At 38.2% G+C, this 24,037-nt stretch overlaps 1 protein-coding gene across 19 annotated transcripts; it reads right to left on the minus strand.

Annotated features, from left to right (window-relative positions):
• On the minus strand, positions 1-22,651 carry LOC103708790 (uncharacterized). 19 transcript variants are annotated; one of them, XR_015987660.2, is made up of 8 exons: positions 22,216-22,651; positions 20,586-21,017; positions 20,127-20,378; positions 18,304-18,438; positions 3,831-3,902; positions 1,948-2,614; positions 462-1,847; positions 1-353 (listed from the first exon to the last, which is right to left on the minus strand). XR_015987660.2 is itself a non-coding variant. In XM_039128715.3 (4 exons), the coding sequence occupies exons 3-4, from the start codon at positions 20,982-20,984 to the stop codon at positions 19,605-19,607; spliced, it is 1,173 nt and encodes a 390-aa protein (XP_038984643.3). In that variant the 5' UTR covers positions 20,985-21,017; positions 21,420-21,499; positions 22,216-22,490; the 3' UTR covers positions 19,375-19,604. The 19 variants fall into 19 exon arrangements, 2 of the variants coding, with proteins under 2 accessions (XP_038984643.3, XP_038984642.3); XR_604347.6 differs by having other exon boundaries at positions 3,831-14,256; XR_015987661.2 differs by having other exon boundaries at positions 18,300-18,438.
• Between the last annotated feature and the right edge of the window lie 1,386 nt (positions 22,652-24,037).

A 24,037-nucleotide genomic window follows, 5' to 3' on the forward strand; every position in this document is an offset into this window, starting at 1 on the left:
TTAGGGATCCAATCCAACTCATATATATTAAATCATAATGTACAAATGGACGTATGTATGCACACACACACACACTTATGTATATATGTATACACTTATGTATGTACAACTGATTAAAAAGATGCATACCAGGAGTCTTCAATGAGTCCAATGGTCAGGGCCCAGCGTCTCAGCGCGGATAGCAAAGCTCTTGCGCATCCATGACTCTGTTATAACCGTCCCATGAGCATATTCAATCTGTAAAGGGACAAGTGATACGGTGGGCCTATCACACAGTAAGAGATGGTACAACCCACCACCTCTTTACCCCAAGGCTGCTGCAAGGGATTTTTCTTTTTTTTACGCTTTAAAACCTGGGGCACGTAGATAGGAGAATGGATAAGGAACCAAATGCTGTGTGTTGCTTTCAATGAATAGATGAATGGAATAAATTTGAGCATATGGAGGGTAAGAACAGTTACCAGGCACATGAAAGAAATAGAGAAGCATTTGTGTGTACCATATGCAAATATATAAACTACAATCATGTGCGAAGTGATAAACACAAGATTCATGTCGGTTCCCCCTGCGATCGTTAAATGCCGCAGCCGGGAACAGAGAAAGGCCGTCGCTGAAGGCATATGCTGATGAGAGATTAATTTGGTCCCACTTCTGGGTCCACCGCCACAGGCAACCCCATTAACTCAAACCGGATAAATGAGTGCAGCAGCATCAGAAGGCTGCTGCTCGGTACCAGCATCGGGACCCGGGCATGCTGATACCAAACCCTGTAATTTCTGCCATACATCTGGTTTTCATTCTGCAATTCTGCACCTCCCTGCTGCATGCCCATCACCTTCACCCTTGAGATCCTTCTTTCACTTTCATTGGACCACTGCAGTTCTCTCCTAAACCATGTTTTTATTCCTGGCAAAGCATATCTAACTATTTAAAAATAGCCTAATTAAGTCCATTCCCATTCTCATTATATCAAAAAGATGGACAGGGGATCATAAACATATAATGCTTTGCAGGGTTTAGATTTTGTCTCTCTTTCTTCAGCTCATATTATCCCTTGTAGTTCACCTCGATTCTCTTCCAGCTGGATCAACAGCTTGACTTCTTGGTTGATGCCATCATTTTCACCAGATTACCTGTTTTAGCTACTAACAGAAGTCGGTCGCTGTCCCCCCAACCACCACCGTCGAAACACAAGAAATGATGAGCCTATCCACCACAGTAATGCAAAACTGCAGTATTCCAAATTCCAAAACAAAGACAGCCAATTGAATAAGAAAGGAAAACAAATGGGATGATTGTATCCACAGGTTCACGGCACCTTGCATCTTAAACGTATGACACCTTGCACCATTTAGTTTTCAGTCAGATTTCTTTGGTAGGTACGCACTAGCTGAAGGATGTTGGTAACCACCACCCTTACTACTACTGATGGAAGAACACAATTATCTATATTTCATCTAGCTCAACAGGAATTACATATCCCGAAAAGCCAGGACTATATGGAGGTCACCTGAGTTTCATTCACATCATAATTTGGACACATCCCAGCTAGCTAAGCACATCTTATTGCATGCTGCAAGACCGCCACCTTCATCAACTGAAGACAAATTATCCACCCATTCAGCACTATCCTGTTAGTATAAAAGAATAACGCACAGACCAAGGTTGCCAAACGTCCACATCACACTCGATTATCTTGACAAATAGCCGTCTGGTACACACAATTCACTATGACAGGTTGCTGAATTCTGCACATGTTCGATGCACAACATAGTCACTGCCAATGATAACCGCATGCTTAACAACACGTCGCACACCAAACCAAAACAACACAAACTTATGGCATCCTGTCAACAAAGACAAGCACATCTTAGAAAATAATCATTAGCAAACACAAGGCCACAAATTAATTTCTTCAAAAAATTATTGTTAACCTAAACACATTACCTGTGATGCACACTTTCTGCTGGAAACAAGGTGAACTATGAATTTCTGTGTTAGCCTGTCAGTGGAATGCATAGGCTGGATTAAACAAGTTTCTCTTCCATTACACGAAAAATATTGATGGTTCCGCCAGACTCAAGGCCAGCATATCCATAAATCTGACCTCCCTTTCTCAGACGTGCTAGAAACTTGAGACCTGGCTTGTTAAAAAAAATTACAGCGTCGCAATGGAATCATATGCAACGAATATGTGAGTTCATCATGTATAATTTATTTCATCAAAACAATATATCTTTCTCAAAACATTGACAAAAAAAGTTCTAACATACTCACACATGTGATTTTGAATTCAAAAATAAGATACAGAAAGCACTCATGAAAACTGAATAACATTTGATCAGAGTCTTCTTTTGGGTGTTTGCAAGGCGGTCAAGCAATAAGAAAATCAGTACATTTAGCAGGACATTATGATGAATATATCACAACCTTTCTATCAAGAGGCCATGGGACTATCATACAATAGTTCCTGGAACTGTAGCCCCATATGCTTGCCTAAACATGGGCTAGGAAGCTTTAAATGTGATGGGCCATTTAAAGAAATCTGAATTTCATTTATTCAATGCATATCGCTGATTGCAAGGATTCCTTGATGTCACAGGAGTCAGAAGATCTGCAAAATGATACTGTTATATTACGTTTTAACTTTGAAGCCAGACCTAACAGTAAAGCGGAAAAAGTCCCTTCAGATCATAGTATTGTATAGTTCAACCACTCATTTTGCCAGTTCAGCTAGATGGCAACAAGATAATATCAAAATGCTATATTGTGCAGTAATGAATTTACACATGCGTTTAGAGGTAGGGGAATTTGAAGCTCTAAACAGAGACATGATCACAACCACACCTCCGTTATACCACTAGATGTAGGGCCACTTGAAAATCAAAGCATATGTTGTTCATGCAGCATGCAGACATTTACGTCTACAAGATGCGCTCTCATAGCATTCCTGCTAAATATACGGACTATATAACAAAATTTAATATCATAAAAAATTCAATAAACCAAATAAGAATATTGTATTAAAAAATTAAAAGATATCAAATATAAAAGTAAAAAAAGAATATAATTACGTAAATAACAAACGAATGGCATTTCAATCAGCAAGCATACTTAACATTAATGACATTCGGTAAGTCTATAAGATGTCAACATTTGGAAATATCGATCCTTTCTGGATTCAGAACAAAGATCACTAAAGGTCTTAAAAGAACAAAAACACAAATATATTGAAAAAAGATCACTTTTTTTTATGATGATGAACTCGAGCACGGCCTTGCTAATAAAAGAAGGGGAAGAAAAAGTAGATACAGAAGCCTGCATTTAACAAAGAGCATATAGAAGATCCCATGAGTTCTTTTTTGGTTTACTAATCGATGCTCAGAGAAAAAGAAACTAGAGAAGGGAAGAAAGGGTGCAGGCACCGTTGATAAACACCAGAAATTTCTTAAATACTAAAGTTACAAAGAGCATCAAATGAAAGTATGACCACACCCTAATTGAAAGGCAGCTCCTCAAGCTTGATATTGTTTTTTTTTTTTTTTTTTTTTGATATATAAGATAGTTTTGACTGCTAGAGCCCTGCATCCCAACAGATAAAACGTCATTCATTTAAACTCAGAGAAGAAAGGACAGGAAAACAATGACCGGAAAGCAGAAAGAACATCTCACAAAAACCTGAACAAATTTAATAAATAAGAATTAAGGAAAAACTAAGAGCTGGTCAAAACTAAACTAGTGAAAGTAACAGTCAACACCAGTCACTTCTCCTGAGGCAGGATAGGCGTGCAGGAACAAAAATTAGAAGTGTTTTCTTGACAATTACTTACCTCCATTTACCTCAATCAGTCTAAAGTTTTTCTTATTATCTCCAATCCAGATTCGTCCAGTTGCATAGCAACCTATAAAATGAAGCAACTACTGGAGATAATAGGAAAGGCCAGTACTCCAACTCTTAATTTCTGCATAAAATCTCTAAGAACCAAAATAAATAATTCACAAAATGATCCTTAAATACTATATCCAAAAGGGAGTGGTAAAATTCAACAGTCAAGACCAAATGGAGGAGTAAATTCCACCAGTGCCAAAAGAATAACATAATGGTGCTACAAGAATGAAAAATCCAACCACTACTATCCCAATTTGATTTCCTCAAACTCAGACACGATATAATTTGAAATAAAACAGGTTTAAAAAAATATCCGGTTCAGCTTCTTCCAGCAATGTTTAAACATGATCAAGTATTTGGTGCCAGCATATACACTGCAATCAAGGTTTAACCAACATTACAATTAAATATGGCTTGACTAACTGCTTATAATTTCAGGGTTAGATCTTGCAAATCCGAGCTTAAATCTTGTGAATCCACTCATAAGAGGGGATGAGGGGTTTTCAGGGGTTGATCTACTTCAGACCTCTTTCTTTTACATTTATACTAGTACTCACCATCTAGTATGGTAATTTCTAGTGCTTACTTTGTCTGGTGCACATAAAATGATGATTGGATAATTTAATCACAATATGTCTACCATATGATCCTTGTATCTAGGTTCTAAATCTGGGTCCAGGACCTGGTTTCAATCAGGTACCAGGTTGAGACAATATCGAGATGGTACTATCCCAACACTTGGGATGGCTTAGCACCTGAGTACTTCATTGGATTCTAGTTTTTCTTCCTAGTTATTTGTTGTTTCTAATGATTTGTTTAGATATCTTCTACAGGTCGACTATCTTATAAAATTTAGGATTAGGGCATCAGCCATCACGATCACCATCCCAATATGTATTGGCATGTACTAATAAGGACAACCTGACTTTTCATGTACCAACGTCCCACGCTTGGTATCTCACCGATTGAGGTTTAAGTTGATAGTATGCATTGCCGTCAAAATTATGCTCATCAACACCTATATGCTTTTTGTTAGAATAAGTGGCTCATATTAAGTGGTATTCTCATTTGAGTGGGACACTGGTATTCTAACGGAGCGAAGCGAAGCGACGAGATATGTTTATCTTTGGGATAATTATGTAGTGTTTTATTTTACCAGGGATGTTGATAGGGATTAGAACTCTAGGGTTAGGGTTTATCTATAAATATCTTGTAACCCTTGTTATTTGTGTAATAGTGAAAAAGATACAGCCACTTCGCTCCCGTGGACGTAGGCACATTGTCGAACCATGTAAATCTCTGTGTTCTCTTCTTCTTTCTCTTCCTCTCTCAATTCTGTGCGTTGTTCTATTCGCCGTTTGGATCCTATGTTTTGCGCAACAATTTGTATCAGAGCTGCAAGGTTATAAATCGGTTGCGCGGTCGTTTCTCTTCACGTGGGCGGACGAGAGTTTCTTCTCTCCCAAGGTGTTCACGTCGGTGCCGCAAAGAAAGGAAAAGAGATCTCTCGTAGGTGCTGTGGGCGATTTCTGGTTCACGTGAAGGAAGGAGGGATTTGTTTTCTCTCTGTTTCACGTGGGGGCTGAGGGGTTTGTGTCCTCTCTCCCAAGGCTCTCTTCCCAAGCCGTGGGTGTTTATTCACGTGGGATCTCAAGTTGTTCCCAAGCTGAGAACAACATACAGAACACAAAAAAAAGAGGAACTTCTTCTTCTTCCCGTCGCGTGGGTGATCTTCCGGTGGCTCCCAAGCGGAAGGAGAAAGGCCCCGCTATGATGGCCGGCCGGACGAGAGCCGATGCCTGTGCCACCGCCGCACGACCACAGCAAGGCGGAGAGGAGATTCTCCGCGCGCCGCCGCCTGTGTCACTGCTGCGTCCTCCTCATCGTCGCGCGATCTGATCGGAGAAGAACAAGCCCGTGCGCTCGTGTCTGGCTACGTCCTCTCGTTGCTCCACTGCCCCACGCCGTTTGCGGCCGGATTCGGGGAAGAAAGGAGAACCCAATTGGCCGAGAGCTCTACTGCAGGTGCCCCACCATTGTCCGTGTGCCGCCGTCTGCTGCGTTTTCACTGCGTCGCGCGACAGATCCAAAAGAGGAGTCTCTCCCGTGCACGCGTTTCTGACCTAGGAGAAGAGGGGCGTTTCTGGTATTTTCATTTTTCATCAGATCCTATTATTCTCTATTTTATTTTGCAAAAAGATAAGGTTACATGGATGTCTTCTGCGAAGTTCGATGCGATAAAGTTCGATGGAACTAAAAATTTCGGGCTATGGCAAAAGAAGGTGAAGGATCTGTTAGTATCGCAGGGTATGGTAAAGGCTCTGTACGAAAAGAAACTAGATGACATGAGTGATGCAGAGTGGAAGGAATTAGAGGCTAAGGCTGTTTCAAATACGACTTTGTCTGGCTGATGATGTGATATATCATGTCATGGACGAGAAATCGCCGGCGGCAATTTGGTCAAAATTGGAGAGTCAGTATATGTCCAAATCATTGACGAACAAGCTCTATCTTAAGCAGAAACTGTACGGTTTTAAGATGGCAGAGAGTGCTGATTTAAGCCAACATATCAACGTGTTCAATCAGATTATCAGTGATCTTCAGCGAGTTGATGTGAAGTTCAAAGACGAAGACAAAGCGTTGACGTTATTGCATTCTTTACCCGCTTCTCCTACGTACGAAAATTTGATTACAACTCTGATGTGGGAAAAGGAGACTCTAGAGTTAGAGGACGTCATTGGAGCCTTGTTAGGTTTTCATCAGAGGAAGAAAGCCAATGATGAGAGTTCTCAAGGAGAAGGCTTAGTGGCGAAGGATAACCAGGAGCATGGAAGAAGCAACACAAGGAATGGTCCAAATCTAGAAAAAAGAAAGGCATAACATGCTACAAGTGTGGGAAACAGGGTCACATAAAGCGGAATTGTCCTAAGAGAAACAAGGGTAAAGATGGTGACAGATCTGATTTGAATCCTCTAAATCTGCGAATACAGTGAAAGAAGACACAGATAGCAGTGACGGTGATATACTTTCAGTTTCGTCTAGTTCAAATCATCTCGCGGATTCTTGGATTCTGGATTCAACATGTTCCTATCATATGACGCTCTACAAAGATTGGTTTGATACCTACAAGTTAGTTAATTCTGATTCTGTTTTGATGGATAATGATGCATCTTGCAAAGTCATTGAAATAGGAAATATCAAGATTACCATGTTTGATGGTGTGGTTAGAACGTTGTGTGATGTTAGACATATTCCAGAAAGAATCTGATTTCATTGGGTACCTTAGACTAACGAATTTTGTTACAAGTCTCAAAGTGGAGTAATGAAGGTTAATAAATGTGCTATGACAGTGATGAAAGGGCAGAAAGTAGCAGAAAACATCTACAGATTGATAGAGACTACTGTTGTAGGTGGAGTTGCTGCTGCAGAGTCTGAGTCTGATAATACAATCTTGTGGTATATGCGTTTGGGTCATATGAGTGAACGTGGTATGCTGGAACTACATAAAAGAAATTTTCTGAAGGATGTTAAAACTTGCAAACTGGATTTCTGCAAGTATTGTGTTCTTGAAAACATAATAGGGTTCAATTCAGGACTGCCACGCACAAAGACAGAGGGTATTCTTGACTATGTTCATACAGATGTTTGGGGACCAGTCAGAGTAGCATCACAGGGTGGACATACATATTTCGTAACTTTCATTGATGATTTTTCGAGAAAGGTCTGTGTGTATTTTATGCAGCACAAATCAGAAACGTTTGCAAAGTTTAAGTTGTGGAAAGCTGAGTAGAGAATCAGACAGGGAGAAAGGTCAAATGCCTCAGGTCAGACAATGGGACTGAGTACACAAATTCAAAGTTCATTGAGTTTTGTGAGCAGCATAGGATTAAGAGACACTTCACAATACGTAAATCACCTCACCAGAACGGTGTGGCGAAAAGGACGAACAGGACTATAGCTGAAAGAGCACAGTGTCTCAGGTTAAATGCAGGGCTTGCAAAGAACTTCTGGGCAGAGGTAGTGAATATGGCATGCTCTTGATTAATAGGTCACCTAGGGCAGCACTAGATGGTAAGGTTGCAGAGGAGATATGGACATGTAATGAGGTAGACTACTTAGGTTTGAGAGTGTTTGGATGTCCAGCCTACGTGCATATTCTAGTGAGGAGAGGTCAAAGCTAGACCCGAAGTCTAGACAGTGTATCTTTCTGAGGTATCAGAAAGGAATGAAAGGGTACAAGCTTTGGGATCCGAAGGCAAACAAGGTAGTGATCAGCAGAGATATGGTTTTTGATGAGAAAGCCATATTGAAAGGTACTCAGGAAGAAAAGAAGCAGGTATCAGAAAGTTGCGGTAGCAATAAGCAGGTGGTGCAGATGGAGTTAGAGAGTTATCTTAAGGAGAATAATGTTCAGGGTACAGAGACTTCTACCTCAGCCGATCAAGAGCAACATAATATAACCACAGATAGACCCAAGCGTACTATCAAGCCACCAACTAGGTATGGTTTCGAAGATTTGGTTTTCTATGCATTAATCAGTAGCAGTGGAGATCTTACTACTTTTCAGGAGACAGTTCACAGCCAGAAGAAGAATAGATGGATGGGTGATATGATGGAGGAGATGAAATCTCTAAAAACAAATCAGACATGGGAGTTGGTGGAGCTTCCGAAGGGAAAGAGAGCGATAGGATGCAAGTAGGTGTTCAAGAAAAAGAAAGCAGTATCAGAAAAAGAAGGGAAAAAGTTCAAGGCATGTCTGGTAGCAAAGGGATACTCACAGAGCGCTGAGATTGACTATGATGAGATTTCTCCCCAGTGGTCAGACACACTTCCATCAGGGTAGTGTTAGTATTGATAGCACACTACGATATGGAGTTAGAGTAGATGGATGTAAAGACAACTTTTTTTCATGGTGAGTTGGAGGAGCAGATTTACATGCAGCAGCCAGAAGAATTTTCAGAACCTGGACAGCACTTAGTCTGTATATTGAGGAAGTCACTTTATAGGCTGAAGCAGTCTCCAAGGTAGTGGTACAAGCAGGGCCGGCTCGGGCCTTAGGCGACTTAGGCGGTCGCCTAAGGCCCCCGACCCACGGGAGGCCCCCATCCCACGGTCCCCACTGCATAGTTTTTTTTTTATTTAATCTGTAGCCTTCTGCCTTTTCCATCCGTCTCCAATAGCTAGAGTCGTAGCTGGGCGCTGGCCTGGGCAGTGGGCCATCAGGAAGAAAGGGATTTGGTTGGCTTGATACACGCCTAAAGCCACTCTCATCTTTCATCCCTTCTCTTTTTTGGTTTTGGTCTTGGTTTTCCTTCCCTCACATTACTCCTGACCCAGCCGGGCCATCAGGAAGAAAAGGGGATTGGAAATGGACTTCTTGGAGGGTGGAGATTCTTTTAATTTTCTCCTCTCGGTTTCTTCTTCCCTCTTCCCTCTTGGGTGGTACAGAGAGAAAAGGAGGGAGGGGGTTCAATGGCTGCTGTGTGATGTTGCAGTCGCTGCTTGGGTACTCACTTGAAGGGGAGATGGTGGGATGGGACTTTTATTAATTAGATGGAGTGAATTTCCCATAATGCCCCTACTTTCTTTTATAGGGAGGCCCCTTTCTGGACAAATTCTTTTTTTTACCTTGGCCATGAAGTGCCATGGGATGACCTTTTCCTATTCTGCTCTTGCTTGACGGGTAAACAGTATTGTCAAGCATTATCTCAGTTATTTAATCAGTTTCATGGCCCTTCTTTTAGGGTAATTATTTTTCTGTGCTCCCATTGAAGAATTATATTAAATTAAAAAGGTTTCTTGTCTGTTTTTGTTAGGTTCATGCATCTTCGTTGAAATAGTGTACTTAATAGCTATCTATTTTCATATCATTTTTTAAGTATTTTATATTTATTAAAAAATTTATTATTAAAAAAAAAGGTCTCATTTATTGGATTCGCCTTAGGCCCCCAAATGTATTGGGCCGCCCCTGGGTACAAGCGTTTTGATTCCTACATGATTCGGATTGGCTAAAGGAAATGTGAGTATGATTGTTGTGTTTATGTGAGGAGCCTTGATGATGGTTCTTTTATTTTTCTGTTACTTTATGTGGATGATATGTTGATTGCTGCGAAGAGTATGAATGAAGTCAACAAGTTGAATACTTTATTGAGTAGAGAGTTTGACATGAAAAATTTGAGCGCGGCCAGGAAGATTCTTGAGATGGAGATTCGCAGGGATAGAGATTTCATTAGAAAATTGTGGTTATCTCAGGATAGTTATATACAGAAGGTGTTGGAGAGGTTCAGCATGGATAAAGCGAAGCCAGTGAGCAAGCGAATTATTTCAGATTGTCTACGTCACAGTGCCATATGCTAGTGCAGTGGGGTGTCAGATGTATGCTATGGTTTGTACTAGGCCAGATTTGGCGCATGCAATTAGTGCAGTGAGCAAGTTTATGGCTAATCCAGAGAGACGGCATTGGGATGCAGTCAAGTGGATTTTCATATATTTGAAGGGTACTACAGACCATGGTATCATGTTTGTTAGACAGAAAGATGATCCTTTAGTTGTGGGGTATGTTGATGCAGATTATGTAGGAGACTTGGGTGACAGAAGATCGACTACAGGCCATGTATTCACTCTTGCAGGAGGACCTATCAGTTGGAGGTCCATGGTACAGTCTCTAGTTGCACTATCTACGACTGAGTCGGAGTATATGGCAGTAACTGAGGCTGCCAAGGAAGCATTGTGGTTGACGGGATTAGTCAAGGAGCTGGATATTCAGCAAGATGGAGTTCGGTTGCATTGTGACAGTCAGAATGCGATCTATTTGGTGAAGAACCAGGTGTATCATGCGAAATCCAAGCATATAGATGTGAGGTATCACAAGATCAGGAAGATGGTTTCTTCCGGTGACATATTACTTGAGAAAGTTTACACTTTTGAAAATGCAGTAGATATGTTGACAAAACCCGTTACTACAGATAAGTTCAAGCATTGCTTGGACTTGGTTAACATCTCTAGGTGCTAGAGAAGATGTGTTCCAACCTATCAACGTCAGGTGGTATCCCTGGTTATTTTTTTCCTAAGAGGTGAATATTCGCCAAGGTGGAGATTGTTAGAATAAGTGGCTCATATTAAGTGGTATTCTTATTTGAGTGAGACACTGGTATTCTAACAGAGCGGAGCGAAGCGACCGAATATGTTTATCTTTGGGATAATTATGTAGTGTTTTATTTTACAAGGAATGCTGATAAGGATTAGGACTCTAGGATTAGGGTTTATCTATAAATATCTTGTAACCCTTGTTATTTGTGTGATAGTGAAAAAGATACGGCCGCTTTGCTCCTGTGGACGTAGGCACATTGCCGAACCACGAAAATCTTTGTGTTCTCTTCTTCTCTCTTCCTCTCTCAATTCTGTGCGTTGTTTTATTCGCCGTTTGGATCCTGTGTTTTGCGCAACACTTTTTCTAGAAAATTCAGGAATAAGAACTGTGTAAATGAAAAATAACAATTAAATATTCAAAACATGTATTACATACATAAAAGTACCTATGCAATTTCGATCTATTCTACCCTATCACAAACTCTGAGTTCCCCTTTCATTGTGAATTCCCCATCCCACAGTAACTCATCCTGTTCTCCTTGGTCCCACAAACCCCACGATCAAATCTTCACTGAATAGCAAAGTTCATCCAACTGAAGGGATGATCATCTTTTATGATAGTGAATCCCCAATCCCGAATGGAATTAACCCCTATTTGATTTAATGATTCCTTGGTGATGGACTAAACAGCTTTCTTGCTGTCATAGAAAAAAGCAAATGAAATATTTCAATTCTATGAGATATCTTATGAATCAAATTATCTATATGGAGTCCTATAGGTGGCGTTTGGTGGCCCAAATGGGATTACTACAGGGCTCTTCAATCGCTAGTGATACTCATTCTGGGATAATCTGACCTCCGATGATCTAAGATTACCGTATTTGGTATGTTATATTCTAATGATTAAAGATAATTTGTTTGGTATGCCATACGAATCCATGTTTATTGATCATATAATACCAAAACTGCCCCTAATATATTCCATACATTTTGCAACTATTAAATAGAATTCTCAAATAAATCATAGAAAAACATATATGAATGGCCGGCAGCAGGTCCAAACAATTTATAAGTAGATCAGCTATAATTTCCACAGAAAAATTAATAATCCTATAAAAATATATTACTTATTATTATATAATTAATATTTTCACTTATACTTATATTATACTATTATCTATACCAATATTTATTTTGATTAGAAAAATAAGGCAAAGAGAAATAATATATTAAATAATTTCATAATATAAATGTAAAGTATAATAATATATTTTTGTTATAATTATAAAAATATAATTTAATAATATATTATAATATAATACATATATCTTGAATAGTGTATATGTAACATCAATATAACATATTATATATAATATTGACATAATATATTAATGGTACATTGATATATCAATTTTTCTTGTTGGAATGAGGGGCATTTTTGTCCCAAATTTCATCCCACGATCATTTCCCTGGGGTGGTCTTAGAAATCCGTCCTCAAAGGATGGTTTAAGATCACTAGGTTGGGAAGTGATTTTAGGAGTGCAGGTGTTATGGGATCTCTGCCATATAGAATCACTAGGGTGCAACCAAACATAGTGATCTCATCACCTCTACTTATATCACCTTTGATCTTGGGGTCAGCACCCCATACCAAATGCCCCCATAGTCACAAATAAAGATCTAATTAGGAGATCTACAGAATCTCGGGCTCAAAGTTCACTATCAGATCTTATATACAGACGGCGATGCCTCGCTTTTGTGTTTGTACATCCTCCATCTCAATCTTCTCCTTCTCCTTACAAGTCCAAAGCTCTAATATTGCCTCCTCTGTTTCTAAGATGAGGTCAGCATGGATTTAGATACCTCTTACACAGCTGACAATGTAGTTTCTGAACAGCCTGTTAACCAACTCTTCCTCATATAGGTCATAGAGGAACCATCCCTCTCCACACCGGCAACCTTGACCAGATCCAACTAGCATGCGTAGCACACCTGATTGATTCAAGCAGAGGGGGCATTTGACAGGCTGTTGTGTTCTCATGATAAAATGATTTCTATTAGATCTTTGCCATTAGACCTGGCAAATTATTTGAACATAATCTGAACAGATAACCCAAAAGAAGGTGAATCAGATGATTAACAGACTTAAAATTACAAATAACAGACTAGAAAGAAGAGTACTTGACGAATTGCCAATGAGAGGTCAAAAATGTACATTTGGAGAATTGGTCTTAAAATTACAAGATCATCATTCTCACGATAAGTTTCCTTCTATACATCAATCATATATTGGAGTCATAGACCAACGAAGACTCTGAAAAAGGAAAGTGAACATCAAAAAAAGGGAGGCCTTACAATATTCATGCCACACCTTGTTTAGCTATTAATTCTTTGAAGAGAAAGATGAGTTTGGCTATTATCTCAGACAAAGCCTTTTCGGTTATATATATATATAGCAGTGATATTCACACTTCGCTTAACAAAGTCATCCACCCCATTTTGGATAACCAGGAAGCCTCCATTCTGCTTTCATCTGCAAGTTTAAAAGGAGCAACTTTGGACATCTTTACCCAACTCAGATTTATATGAAGCAAATATACCAAATTGATTCTGACTAAATCAGAGCTTTGGTCTCAATTTGGAAGCCCTTACCACCCATTAGTATAAAATTCACTTGGATGGATCAAAAATTAGGTTAGGATTTAGTCAAATCAAAGTGCGTGCAAATCAGCTGCAGCTGTACTAGGAGGAACTATAGATACTAATGCCTACTAGAAAGGTGTCAATCTTTGGGTTTTAATCTTGCTTTTGTCAAAATGTTGACCTTTGCTATTATATTTTGATCTGTGCCAATGAATTTTTTAAAAAAATTAGTTTTTTTAACCATTTATTACTTTTTATTTGTAGTTCGATGTTATTAACATTTTTTTTTTTTGAAATTGCTTTTTGATAAAGCTTATTTTTTCTATTTTAAACTGACATTCAAGTGCAATTCTCCACTCCATTATCCATCTGTCATCACACACCAAAGGACATTGATAACTTTAAGCTCCATATTACAAAACAAATATTAAATTAAACATCCTCATAACCCTAGAAAATATTTTACAGGAATAAACATGCTTACAAATGAACATGCTTGAGAGAGAGAGGCCCAAAACAAAAGATTGCCAAAGTAAAAGGTGTGTCTTCGCAATATTTCATATACCATTTGTTTTCTAACATAACTTGCATTTATGATGAACTGGTAACAATTCCCAATCTTGACTTAGATGCATCTGCAGATGAAATTTTACCAATTTGTCAAGAGAAAGGCATTCATAATAGTACAGACCAGAAAAGTCTAGGTTACACTAGCTCTTTCCTTTGGTCAAACTCCAGCTTTCATTATGGAACAATACTTATAACTTGATCAATTCATAACTCACAAAAACTGAATCACATGTTAAACTTAAACCTACCAATGATCAGGTTTACAAAGCCTGATCTTCTAAGGGAAATTCTCTGCATGAAATAATTTTAGGTCAAATTTGATCTCAGAACTAATGCATGCCAACTCTAGTGCAAAAACTTAAAAGAAGATGAAGATTGAGGTATGCGGCCAAATTCAAAACATCCCACTTAACAACCTGACACATTGCCCAACCTTGGCACCATAGGAAGGAAATATGGTTGTAACAACATGCTGAGGATGAGCCTACTGTAATGTAGACAAAACTGTCGATCAAACTACCACAAGCAAATCTAATGTAATGGAATCTACCAAACTGAGTAAGAAGAAGTGAGCAAGAAAAAGGAAGGAAAAGAGAAGGGGATAGACTAGAAGAAAGGCGAGTACATTGCTTCAAAGCATACAAACAACAGAAAAACATACAGAGGAATAATGCATCAATAGATGAAGGAAACAGGAAGAGATGAAACCTTTCATCAAATCAGTTCAGGTCTTGTCTGGCTGACACTTGCAGTTCATGCAAGGACAGTCCTAAGGATGGCAATTTTGATCTGAACTGATTTACCTTAACCTACCCACATAAAACTCATTTAACCCAAAAAATCATAGGTCAGGTTTGGGACAGATAAAGCTGTCCCACCATGGGTCGAGTCAGATTCAAGTCGACCAAATCCAACTAACGCAGGCCCTTATCTATAAATTAAATAAAACAATGTATTAACATTAATAAAATAAACCATTCCATAACCTGTTCTCGTCCCTTCTCTTCATACTTCCACTGCAGTTGGCTATTCCTCATTCCTCTCTTCCTCTTCACTTTTCCTTCTCTTCTTGCCTTTCCTCCTCTCCTTGAGATCAAGCCTCCACTAACCAGCCACAGCAGCACCTATCACATTCCATCACACCACCAAACACTTTGGATCCAGCCATCCCATTATGTGATCAGACCACACTGACACAAATATAACTTCCTCACTGCCGAATTAGGATACCCCATCACTAGACTGAGCTTTCCATTGCCAGGTCTTACCAACCCACTACTAAATCAGGCCATGCCAGTGCTAGATATGGTGATTCCACCACCAGCAGCGGCAGCTCCCCCGCTAGATTAGGCCACCCAAATACAGATCCAACTGCCCAATTACTGTATCCAGCTTGCTTACCACTCAATGAAGCCAAATCAATGCTGCCCATCCCTATCATGCCTCATCACTGTCTGTGACCAACAATCGCTAGATCTGGCCAGCATGCAACTATTCACTATCACCATCTGTGAGATAAATAAATCAGACCGCGTCAGCTGGGCAGACTCTGGTCGGGTTCGCATCATTCATCGCTGATCCTCTAGCAGGTCAATTTAGTTTCAAGTCGAGCTAATATGAGCTCCATACAGGAGGCTGACTGCAGTGACGCCCAACCCATTGCCGCCCCTATATTGTCCAGACTTTAACCTTCAACTCAAAAATAACATTGCGTATCTTTCTCAGCCCATCAACAGGTTCATTGCCTTTCCTTCGTCCATCCATACCTAGGCCTCAACATCCAAAATAATTCCTTTTTCATCAACATTCAAGGATCTAAAGGACCACTATGAGGTAGCATGATATATAAATTTTTAGCTTACAATTGGACCAGTGTCATTATTCAAAACAGAAACATACAATTTATACCTCACTACAAAACATATTAGTTTCAGTTGGATAGATTATGTGAAAATTAGTGGCCTGGAATTTGGGATTGCTTTGCCCTCAATTTCATCATCTTCAAAGCATTAGGACCCTGGCTAATCAAACAAAGAAATTCCGAATTTAAAATTAAATACTTGATCATAAATTATATTAGCCCATCAGAATTCTCCTTCTCTCCTTGATCATAGACTGTGGATCTTACTTTTAAGTCTAAAATTAAAATTTCCAAGGATGCTAATTTCAGACCCCCCTTGATGGAAGAACTACATATTTTCTTTTCCTGTTTAAAATTTTCATTTACAATCTCCAAAGCACTTATTAAAGGTTACAAATTCTTAAAAGTTTGCAAATATTGGAACACAGTTACTTCTTCCATTCTCAAGCAGGAAAAAAAAAGGAAAAAAAGAAAAGAAAAGGTCATAAGAGAGGCCCAAGAAACCGTTATTGTGAGCCCTGAAACCACTCATATCTATCCTATTATATTAACAGTGAAACCTCTTACATTCAAAGAAAGATTACCCAATCTTGATCTTGATATCTGACAAAGTCCGCAACATGCCCCAGTGATTTACTGATATTTCCACCTTCCTAATGAGAATAAATAATGCTAGAATCCTTGCAGCACACCATAGGTCAGATTATAGAGACTGAAGTCACAAAACAACCTCAATGTTTGAAGATTCTGATTCGCTTAGTTCATTCTGGTGCATCAACAGTACTAAAAGTTTCAGCCAAAAAGCGTGCTCCTTTTGCTTAGAATCATAAGCGAGAAAAAAATGTTCATTGTAGGTCGAGAAACATTCTTTATCCAACAAATATCTTAAACAGAATACCCCTAGAAGCAGTGAGAAACTTGGAAGATCAACAAGTCTTGCATAATTAAGTAAATGCTTATAGTTGCTCGAAATATGTATACAAAAATCAAGTTATTATTATGCTAACTTTCTTTTTATATATATATATATATATATATATATATATATATATATATATATATATATATATATATATATATATATATATATATATAAGTTTTCCATAATGTTTTCAGTAATGCCATCATACCAACCAAATACTTGCTTAGAAAACATGCTTTACAGTTAAAAGTTCCCCTAAAAAGTTACCCTCCTATGAACACTGCAACAAGCATCTACATTACAGCTTAAAAAAAGAAAAAGGAAAAAAAAACTTTTTCCATCATTTTGCAGTTAGAAGAAAGAGAGAAAAGTCAGAAGCAAATGTATAGTTATTTCTTTTAAAGAGACTTAAAGTTTTTCCTCTCTAATAGGTAGTGATTTTGAGAGAAAATAACAAAAACAAAGTGAATAAGAATAACTTACCAGACCCCAACTGCTTTCCCAACAACTTTCTTTGCAATTTCTTAGTTTGATAAAATATAAGAAAATTCTTGTTTTTCCTTTATTTTCTTTTCCTTTAATGAGTTAGGTTCCTTTCTTTCATTTTCTTGACAACCGAACAGAGTCTCAGATAGCCATATATTAAAATAAAAGACTTTTGCAACAATATCAAGTCTACTATAAAAATATTGACTCTACTATACTATGGGTAATCCAAAATAACATTAATTAGCACACACCCATAGGTAGTCCTAGGGTCTACAAGCATAATGGAATTCTGTAATCAATCCATCCTATTCCCGGTAGTATAAAAATGATACTAATGGATGAAAATAAGCCTTTATTCCGTCTATCTTCCTCAGGATTGCCATATGCGATAAATGAGTCGAGACAGTCTGCATGGCAACTTGCCTTCTCTTGCTCAAATATTTAATCACCTACCACACAAAAAACTGTAAATTTCTTCAAGTAGGGTTTGCCGCACCAGATTGCAACACTGCCACCCACATGCTCCTAAATGTTGTATATCTACTGAGGTCAACGTGGACTATTATTGTCCTCAAAAAAATATAGACTATTATGCAAATGCATATGTTGCTTTGAAAACTCTTTTTTCAGTTATCACCATTCAATCTTCTTGAGATAGATTGTATTCATGGCAGAAAAACAATCAGGACACAATAGCAAAAGCGAATTTTTTCTACAACCTAAAATACAAAAAAGCTAGTTACTGCATATACATTTCAAAAAGCAGCAGCAGGTTACAATGTATCACAACCACTAAGCAAGCCTGAAATAGAATGAACTAAAAGATCTTAAGGTACCAACTTATTGGCTTATGCTGATGTGTTCGTAAGAATCAGATGGACACGTTGCAACACTGTTCGAAGTCCAAAACATGTAAAGACCTCGCCATCATCAGGGACCTATGGAAGCATACTTTACAAGCCTCCAACTTTGGCCCTGGAAAAGGCATGAAAAGTATCAAATATGTCCGCAAAATGGAACTCACTCAAAGCAGAACTTAATGAATGAAATCAAAGCACTGGAGTTTTCATTTAAAAGAGGCAAAAATTTTGACAAATAAAGGGCACAGAAAAAGGTTTCATAGTCAAGGGTTTCACATAATCATTGATCCTAAGAACTCCCCCAATACTGACCAAAAATCAGAGACATCTTAAGGATGTAAACTAAGAACTCCAGCAATACTGACCAAAATCAGATACATCCTAAGGATGTAAAAAAGAGCATAAAATTGAACATCGATTCCTAATGATGCACCTTATCATAATGAGGTTTCAAAAGATGCCCATCCAGTACAGCAAATAAGGCAGCAAATTAACAATAAGCAACAAAAACACAGAAAGGTTGCTCATGCTTAAGGATTTCCATCATTTTGATGCAATGAGCACCAAAATTAAACCAAAGGAGAAAAAACACATTATCAAGGATGTGTATATGAGATGCATCTATTAATGAGATTTTACATGTCCCCAAAATCAGCATCTAGACCATCCAAAGAACCTGTTAAATAATGAACATTTCTTCTATAAACAGAAAGAATTTTAGGTGCTAGAGAAAGCTCCAGCTTCCTTTTGTAAACATGCATCACTTGTAGCAGATATTGGAGAAACACTGGTTAATCACATAACTTGATGAGGCATAAAGTTTAAGGAGCTGGTGGTCGATGCCTTCAAATCATCTTAGATATAAAACTTACAGTAAGAGACACAGCAGCTCTTTGATACAATATTATTTGTAATATACTTTGTACCTTCATCAGAATTATTTTTTAATATAATTCATCACATTTCAACATTTTAAAATATTGAAAACAAAGTATAGCCCATCGAATAACCAAAAAATGGCACCAGCAAAAAAAAATTAACACCAAAATCAGATTAAAAAAGGCTTCAAGGTAGATAATTCATTGCTCTATAGAAGCTTATAATACAATTTTTTTTGGTCATAGTAGTTCACTGTCTTAACAGCTGATACATGAGTTCACTGCCCAAGATGCAGCTATAATTTGATCCCTACATTACAATGCAATGAAAAAATATAACAACTAAACCTGATGCTGGAGTAAAAAAGTATTCTGCCAAGACCTAATTATGGCTTCTGGTTAACTAAGAGGTTCTGCCTATTTCAGAAGACACTAAATTCTTTAGCTCCAACAAATGTTCATCATTTGATATGTTTAGCATAAGACGCAGGTCTGTCATCAATGCCTCCTGATCCCAGCTAATGGGCCCAGAAGCATAGAATGCCCTCATAGTGGAACGGTAAGCATGCAACTCCAACTGATGAATTTCTGCTGCTAATACCTCTTTAGTGGGAAGAGATGATTCTCTTCCCGACCCACAACAACTTTCAGCATCATCTGAACGACTAGACAAATCTTGAGTAAGACCCATTCCAGGACAGTGTGGTGATCTATATGGACTATTGCTGGTACTACAACTACCAACAGAGGATGAGGTACTCTCAGCATCACTGGGTTCTGAACTTGTTACAGGACAATATTTAACATCAATATTTGGCAATCCCCTCCATGAATCCAATTTAGAAAACCCAGTCATTTTGTTGTTTAAGGAAGCATACAAGCATTTCTCACCCAGAACTGTTCGTGGGGAAGCAACAGCATCTACCTTTTCCAATGACTGGGAGGAATAAACTCCAAATATTCGCTCACTCCGTCCATCTTTCTCAATTGCTCTCATCTTTCTGCTAGCTTCATTGCATCTCTCAACAGGTTGTGATGAGACTCGTGGCCTTTTCTTTGTGCCTCTTGTGAAGACAAAAGCATTATAACTTTCTAGGCATGGCTGAGGCATCTGACATTTGAATTTCTTTCCTTTTGACAGACTGCTCATCATCCTATAATCATGTTTTCCAGAATCCTGAAAACAAATGCAAAACTGGTGAGACACCACAAAAAGAACGAGAAGAACAACCAATGCAATTTATTTTGATGCAAAAATAGAAGTACCAAGCGGGTCTGAGTCATTGTAGAGTTAATAGCAAGAAAATATGCTGATGTGCCTATAGAACAAATTGGACCGTCGTAGAAATTGCATGATGTCAACAAAGGGATTGCATGATGATACCTTTTGAATCACAACCCATTTTTCATCTTGCCAAGATTGCCGCAGCCTGAGGTCAGATGTGCGGACTTTGAACTCCCTGCAGGATCCAAGGAGCCTCACAAAAAAGTAACCATCACCAACAACCCTTGAAACCTCTGCAAGCTTCCATGAGTTATTGTCCAAGACCTCAACAATGTCACCAGGCACCCAATTCCTTGGACCCTTCAATGATGGGGGACATGGTCTTATGACCTTTCTTGGTACTCTGTCCATGGCTGTACCCATGTTTGCTAGATAAAAATCATACCTAACATAGTAGTTATGCCCATTGCCAGAGATTATCTCAGCAGGCCACCAAGAGCCTGATGGCACCTCCTTCTTGTTCAACACTTCCACCTTATTTCCTTTCTTGAATCTCATGATAACAATGATAACAGGCCTTAATTGTAAACCCTGATTTCAGAAAAATGAAAATAGGAGAGATAAATAAATAGGAAGATTATGAGACCGGAATGGCACCATCATAGGAAATCATAAAAGCTAACAGGAAATCATAAACCTGACTGTGCAAGAATATAAATTGTTGTAACGCAGGACAAATTCTAAGGTCATGGAATATTGGAGAAAAATAACAGGAAAAAGAAGGAGGAGAGCATCCAGACTGACTGTAATGACCAGAATTAAACCCTAAAATACATAATAATCACTATTCCATGTTAAAGAATATAAAAAAGAAACAATTTGACTATGTTAGCATCATTTATCAGAACATTAAGATTTCTGCAAGAATATTAACGAAACCACAAGCCTTTAAGCATAAATAACAAATAGATTTCTTGGAAAAAAACACTCTACCTCCACAAAAAATCCTGCACATGATTCTTTTAACAAAGAACTGGCGAGACATTAAGTTATGCGGACAGGATGCAGGATATCTGAAAAATAAATTTCTTCTAAACCTTAGCAATGGTTGGAAGAAGAAATCACCTAAAAATGATGGAGAAAAGAAACTCACATAACATCAGAAGAAATCAATCAGCCTTGATAAAAAGGATGGAAAACAAAAATAAAAGAAGAAAATCGATAGGATGGATCAAGAACCATCAATAACAAAGAAGGGGGAACGGCCAGTCAACAAGAGGTAACCAGTCTGCAGAAGACTTACCAAATAGAAATGCTAGGGTTACAACAGAAAGCAAAGAAAATCCTAGAATTACGTACAGAATCAACATATATGTAACCGCAGCAATTTTAACGTCGGTTATCTAAAATTTGATTGACTTTTCTGTGAGGAAAAAAATCTGAAATTCCTTTGCTTCAGCATCAAAATAATCATACATAATATCATGTATGATTCTTTTATCAGAAACTTGTCAGTGTAACCAGTTACGCAGACCCTGACAAAGGTCGGAACCCTGATCCCATGCCAAATTTCCAAGAAATTCCAATAATCACCTATAATCGGTTCAAGATTACCAAGCGAAAAAAAGGCCATAAAACACATATGTACAATAAATCAATAAAAACTATCAACAAACAATAGCAAGAATTCAGGATCATCGAATGCATGCAGAAAAAAGAACAAAACCACGACATTAAATTGGGGAGATTAATATCACAAAATCTAGAAAGAAAAACCAGAATTACCAACCCTTTTTATTGATAGCGAGCGAGAAGATCGAGCGGACCGAAGAAGATGGAGAAGAACGGATTCCCAGAATTTTCTTTTTCCAGGAGTTCCTTGGCTTCCTCTTCTTTCTGACTTCCGTGCAGTAATTTCTGGAGGAATTTGGATGGGATTAGAGAACGTAAAATATGGGATCCAGCGGGGTTACTTAAATCCAATTTTTTCGCTTGCTTTTCGAGTCCGCCTCGATGCCAGAGCGATCTCAGACGTCGATGGGGCCGTTATTTTGTTTTTGCTCAGTTGTGGAGATCCACATATAAGCTACGATGCGCTCGGCAGCGAGATATAAGATGGACGGCCGGTGATGAGTTAAAATTGGATACGGTGATTGCTTCTAGCTTCGTGCTTACGTCTGTCCGGTTTCGATTGCTTTGCCTTGCGGTGCAGGGAAGGGGATGGTGGGCCCTAAACAAATATGCATACAAATTATTATACTTCAATGAAATTTAGATTTTTGAGTGTGCTTTCGGGCATCACGGGTCGAGCGTGATTGAAGAATGGGGATTCTGTTAGGGGAGTTTGAGAGGTTTGTTTCGAGGGTATGAGGCGGCAATAGCCATGGAGGAGGATGCTTGTTCTGGATTCACCTTTGGTTGGGTCCGGCAAATGAAATTGGTTAGACTACATAGTTGGAATTGAATACAGAATAGGATTACCGTTGTGTAGTATTTGTCATGGCAATGCTCATACAAGGCTATGTGAGCTGCCGATGTAGTAAAAAAAAAAGGTTCAATGGTATCATGTGAATTGGGCTGCTCCAAGAATTACGTAACGTTAGGGATTAGTTAAATTTCAAACCAATCTAACAGGTGTTACTGTAGAATTGATCATGGATTGGGCTTGGGCATAAAAAATATTAAATTTTAAATAGTCCGGCTTAAACAAAAAATAAATATAGTTTAGGCTTGAGGCTCAGCCATGATCAATTGTAGCCTTCCCTATCCCTATAGTTTATAGTCCGTTTCCCCCCTTCGGCCTCCGGCCTCCGGCCTCGTCCCCCTCGGGGGGATATCCGGTGAATAAGTCTACCTAGAAGGGGGGAAGTGCTTTCTGTGCGGGTGCGTGGGAAGCACTTCATTCTTTAATTTATTCCCCCTGTGAGAGGGGGTAACTCCGGAGTGAAAGAGGTGTGAGTATGGACAATGAATTAGTATGATTCAAAAGAAAAGGTTCAATCCTTTATTTCATGTAATAAACCTTGGAAATTAAACAAAAACTATACATAGTGTAGCTGAGGCAAGACTATTTAGGCTTCCCAAATATAAAACCTTGATTGAAGCAAATAACCAACTACTTAGGCTTCACCACCAAAAGGGATGAAGCCATTTTTGTATACATCAGAAACAGAAAGAGACTAAGGCCCCATTTGGCAGAGCTATTGGTATTCAGAAATGGAGTTTTTATAAAAAAACTATTTATTGTTTGGTAGCTACATTTTTAAAATGTTATGAAACTTTAATATGTATTTGGTAAATAAACTAAGAAAGTACTTTTGGTACGACAAAATGACCAAAAAGAATATTTCATAGTATTATACTATAGAGCATAATAAAATATAATATGTATTAATACGTAAATATATGATATAGTATAACATTACTATAATATAATATAATATTATTATAATATAATAATATAATATTGCATACTATAACATAATAATATAACATAATTTGATATTATAGAACGTAACATATCACTATATTATAATATAATGTAATATAATATTATATTTATAGTATAATACAATCATAAAGATATAAATTATTATAATTATTATCATTAT

The sequence above is a fragment of the Phoenix dactylifera genome, chromosome 5 (assembly GCF_051530095.1).
Source record: "Phoenix dactylifera cultivar Ajwa chromosome 5, Ajwa_hap1_PhDact_Kaust_v1.1, whole genome shotgun sequence".
Classification (NCBI taxonomy): domain Eukaryota; kingdom Viridiplantae; phylum Streptophyta; class Magnoliopsida; order Arecales; family Arecaceae; genus Phoenix; species Phoenix dactylifera.

What these genes read in the sequence shown, in the direction of transcription:
- LOC103708790 (XM_039128714.3), bottom strand. Translation starts at nt 20,984, where the DNA reads ATGAGATTCAAGAAAGGAAATAAGGTGGAAGTGTTGAACAAGAAGGAG. An exon ending in AATGGGTTGTGATTCAAAAG is followed by an intron (nt 20,379 to 20,585) that starts GTATCATCATGC and finishes ATTTGTTTTCAG; the next exon opens with GATTCTGGAAAACATGATTA.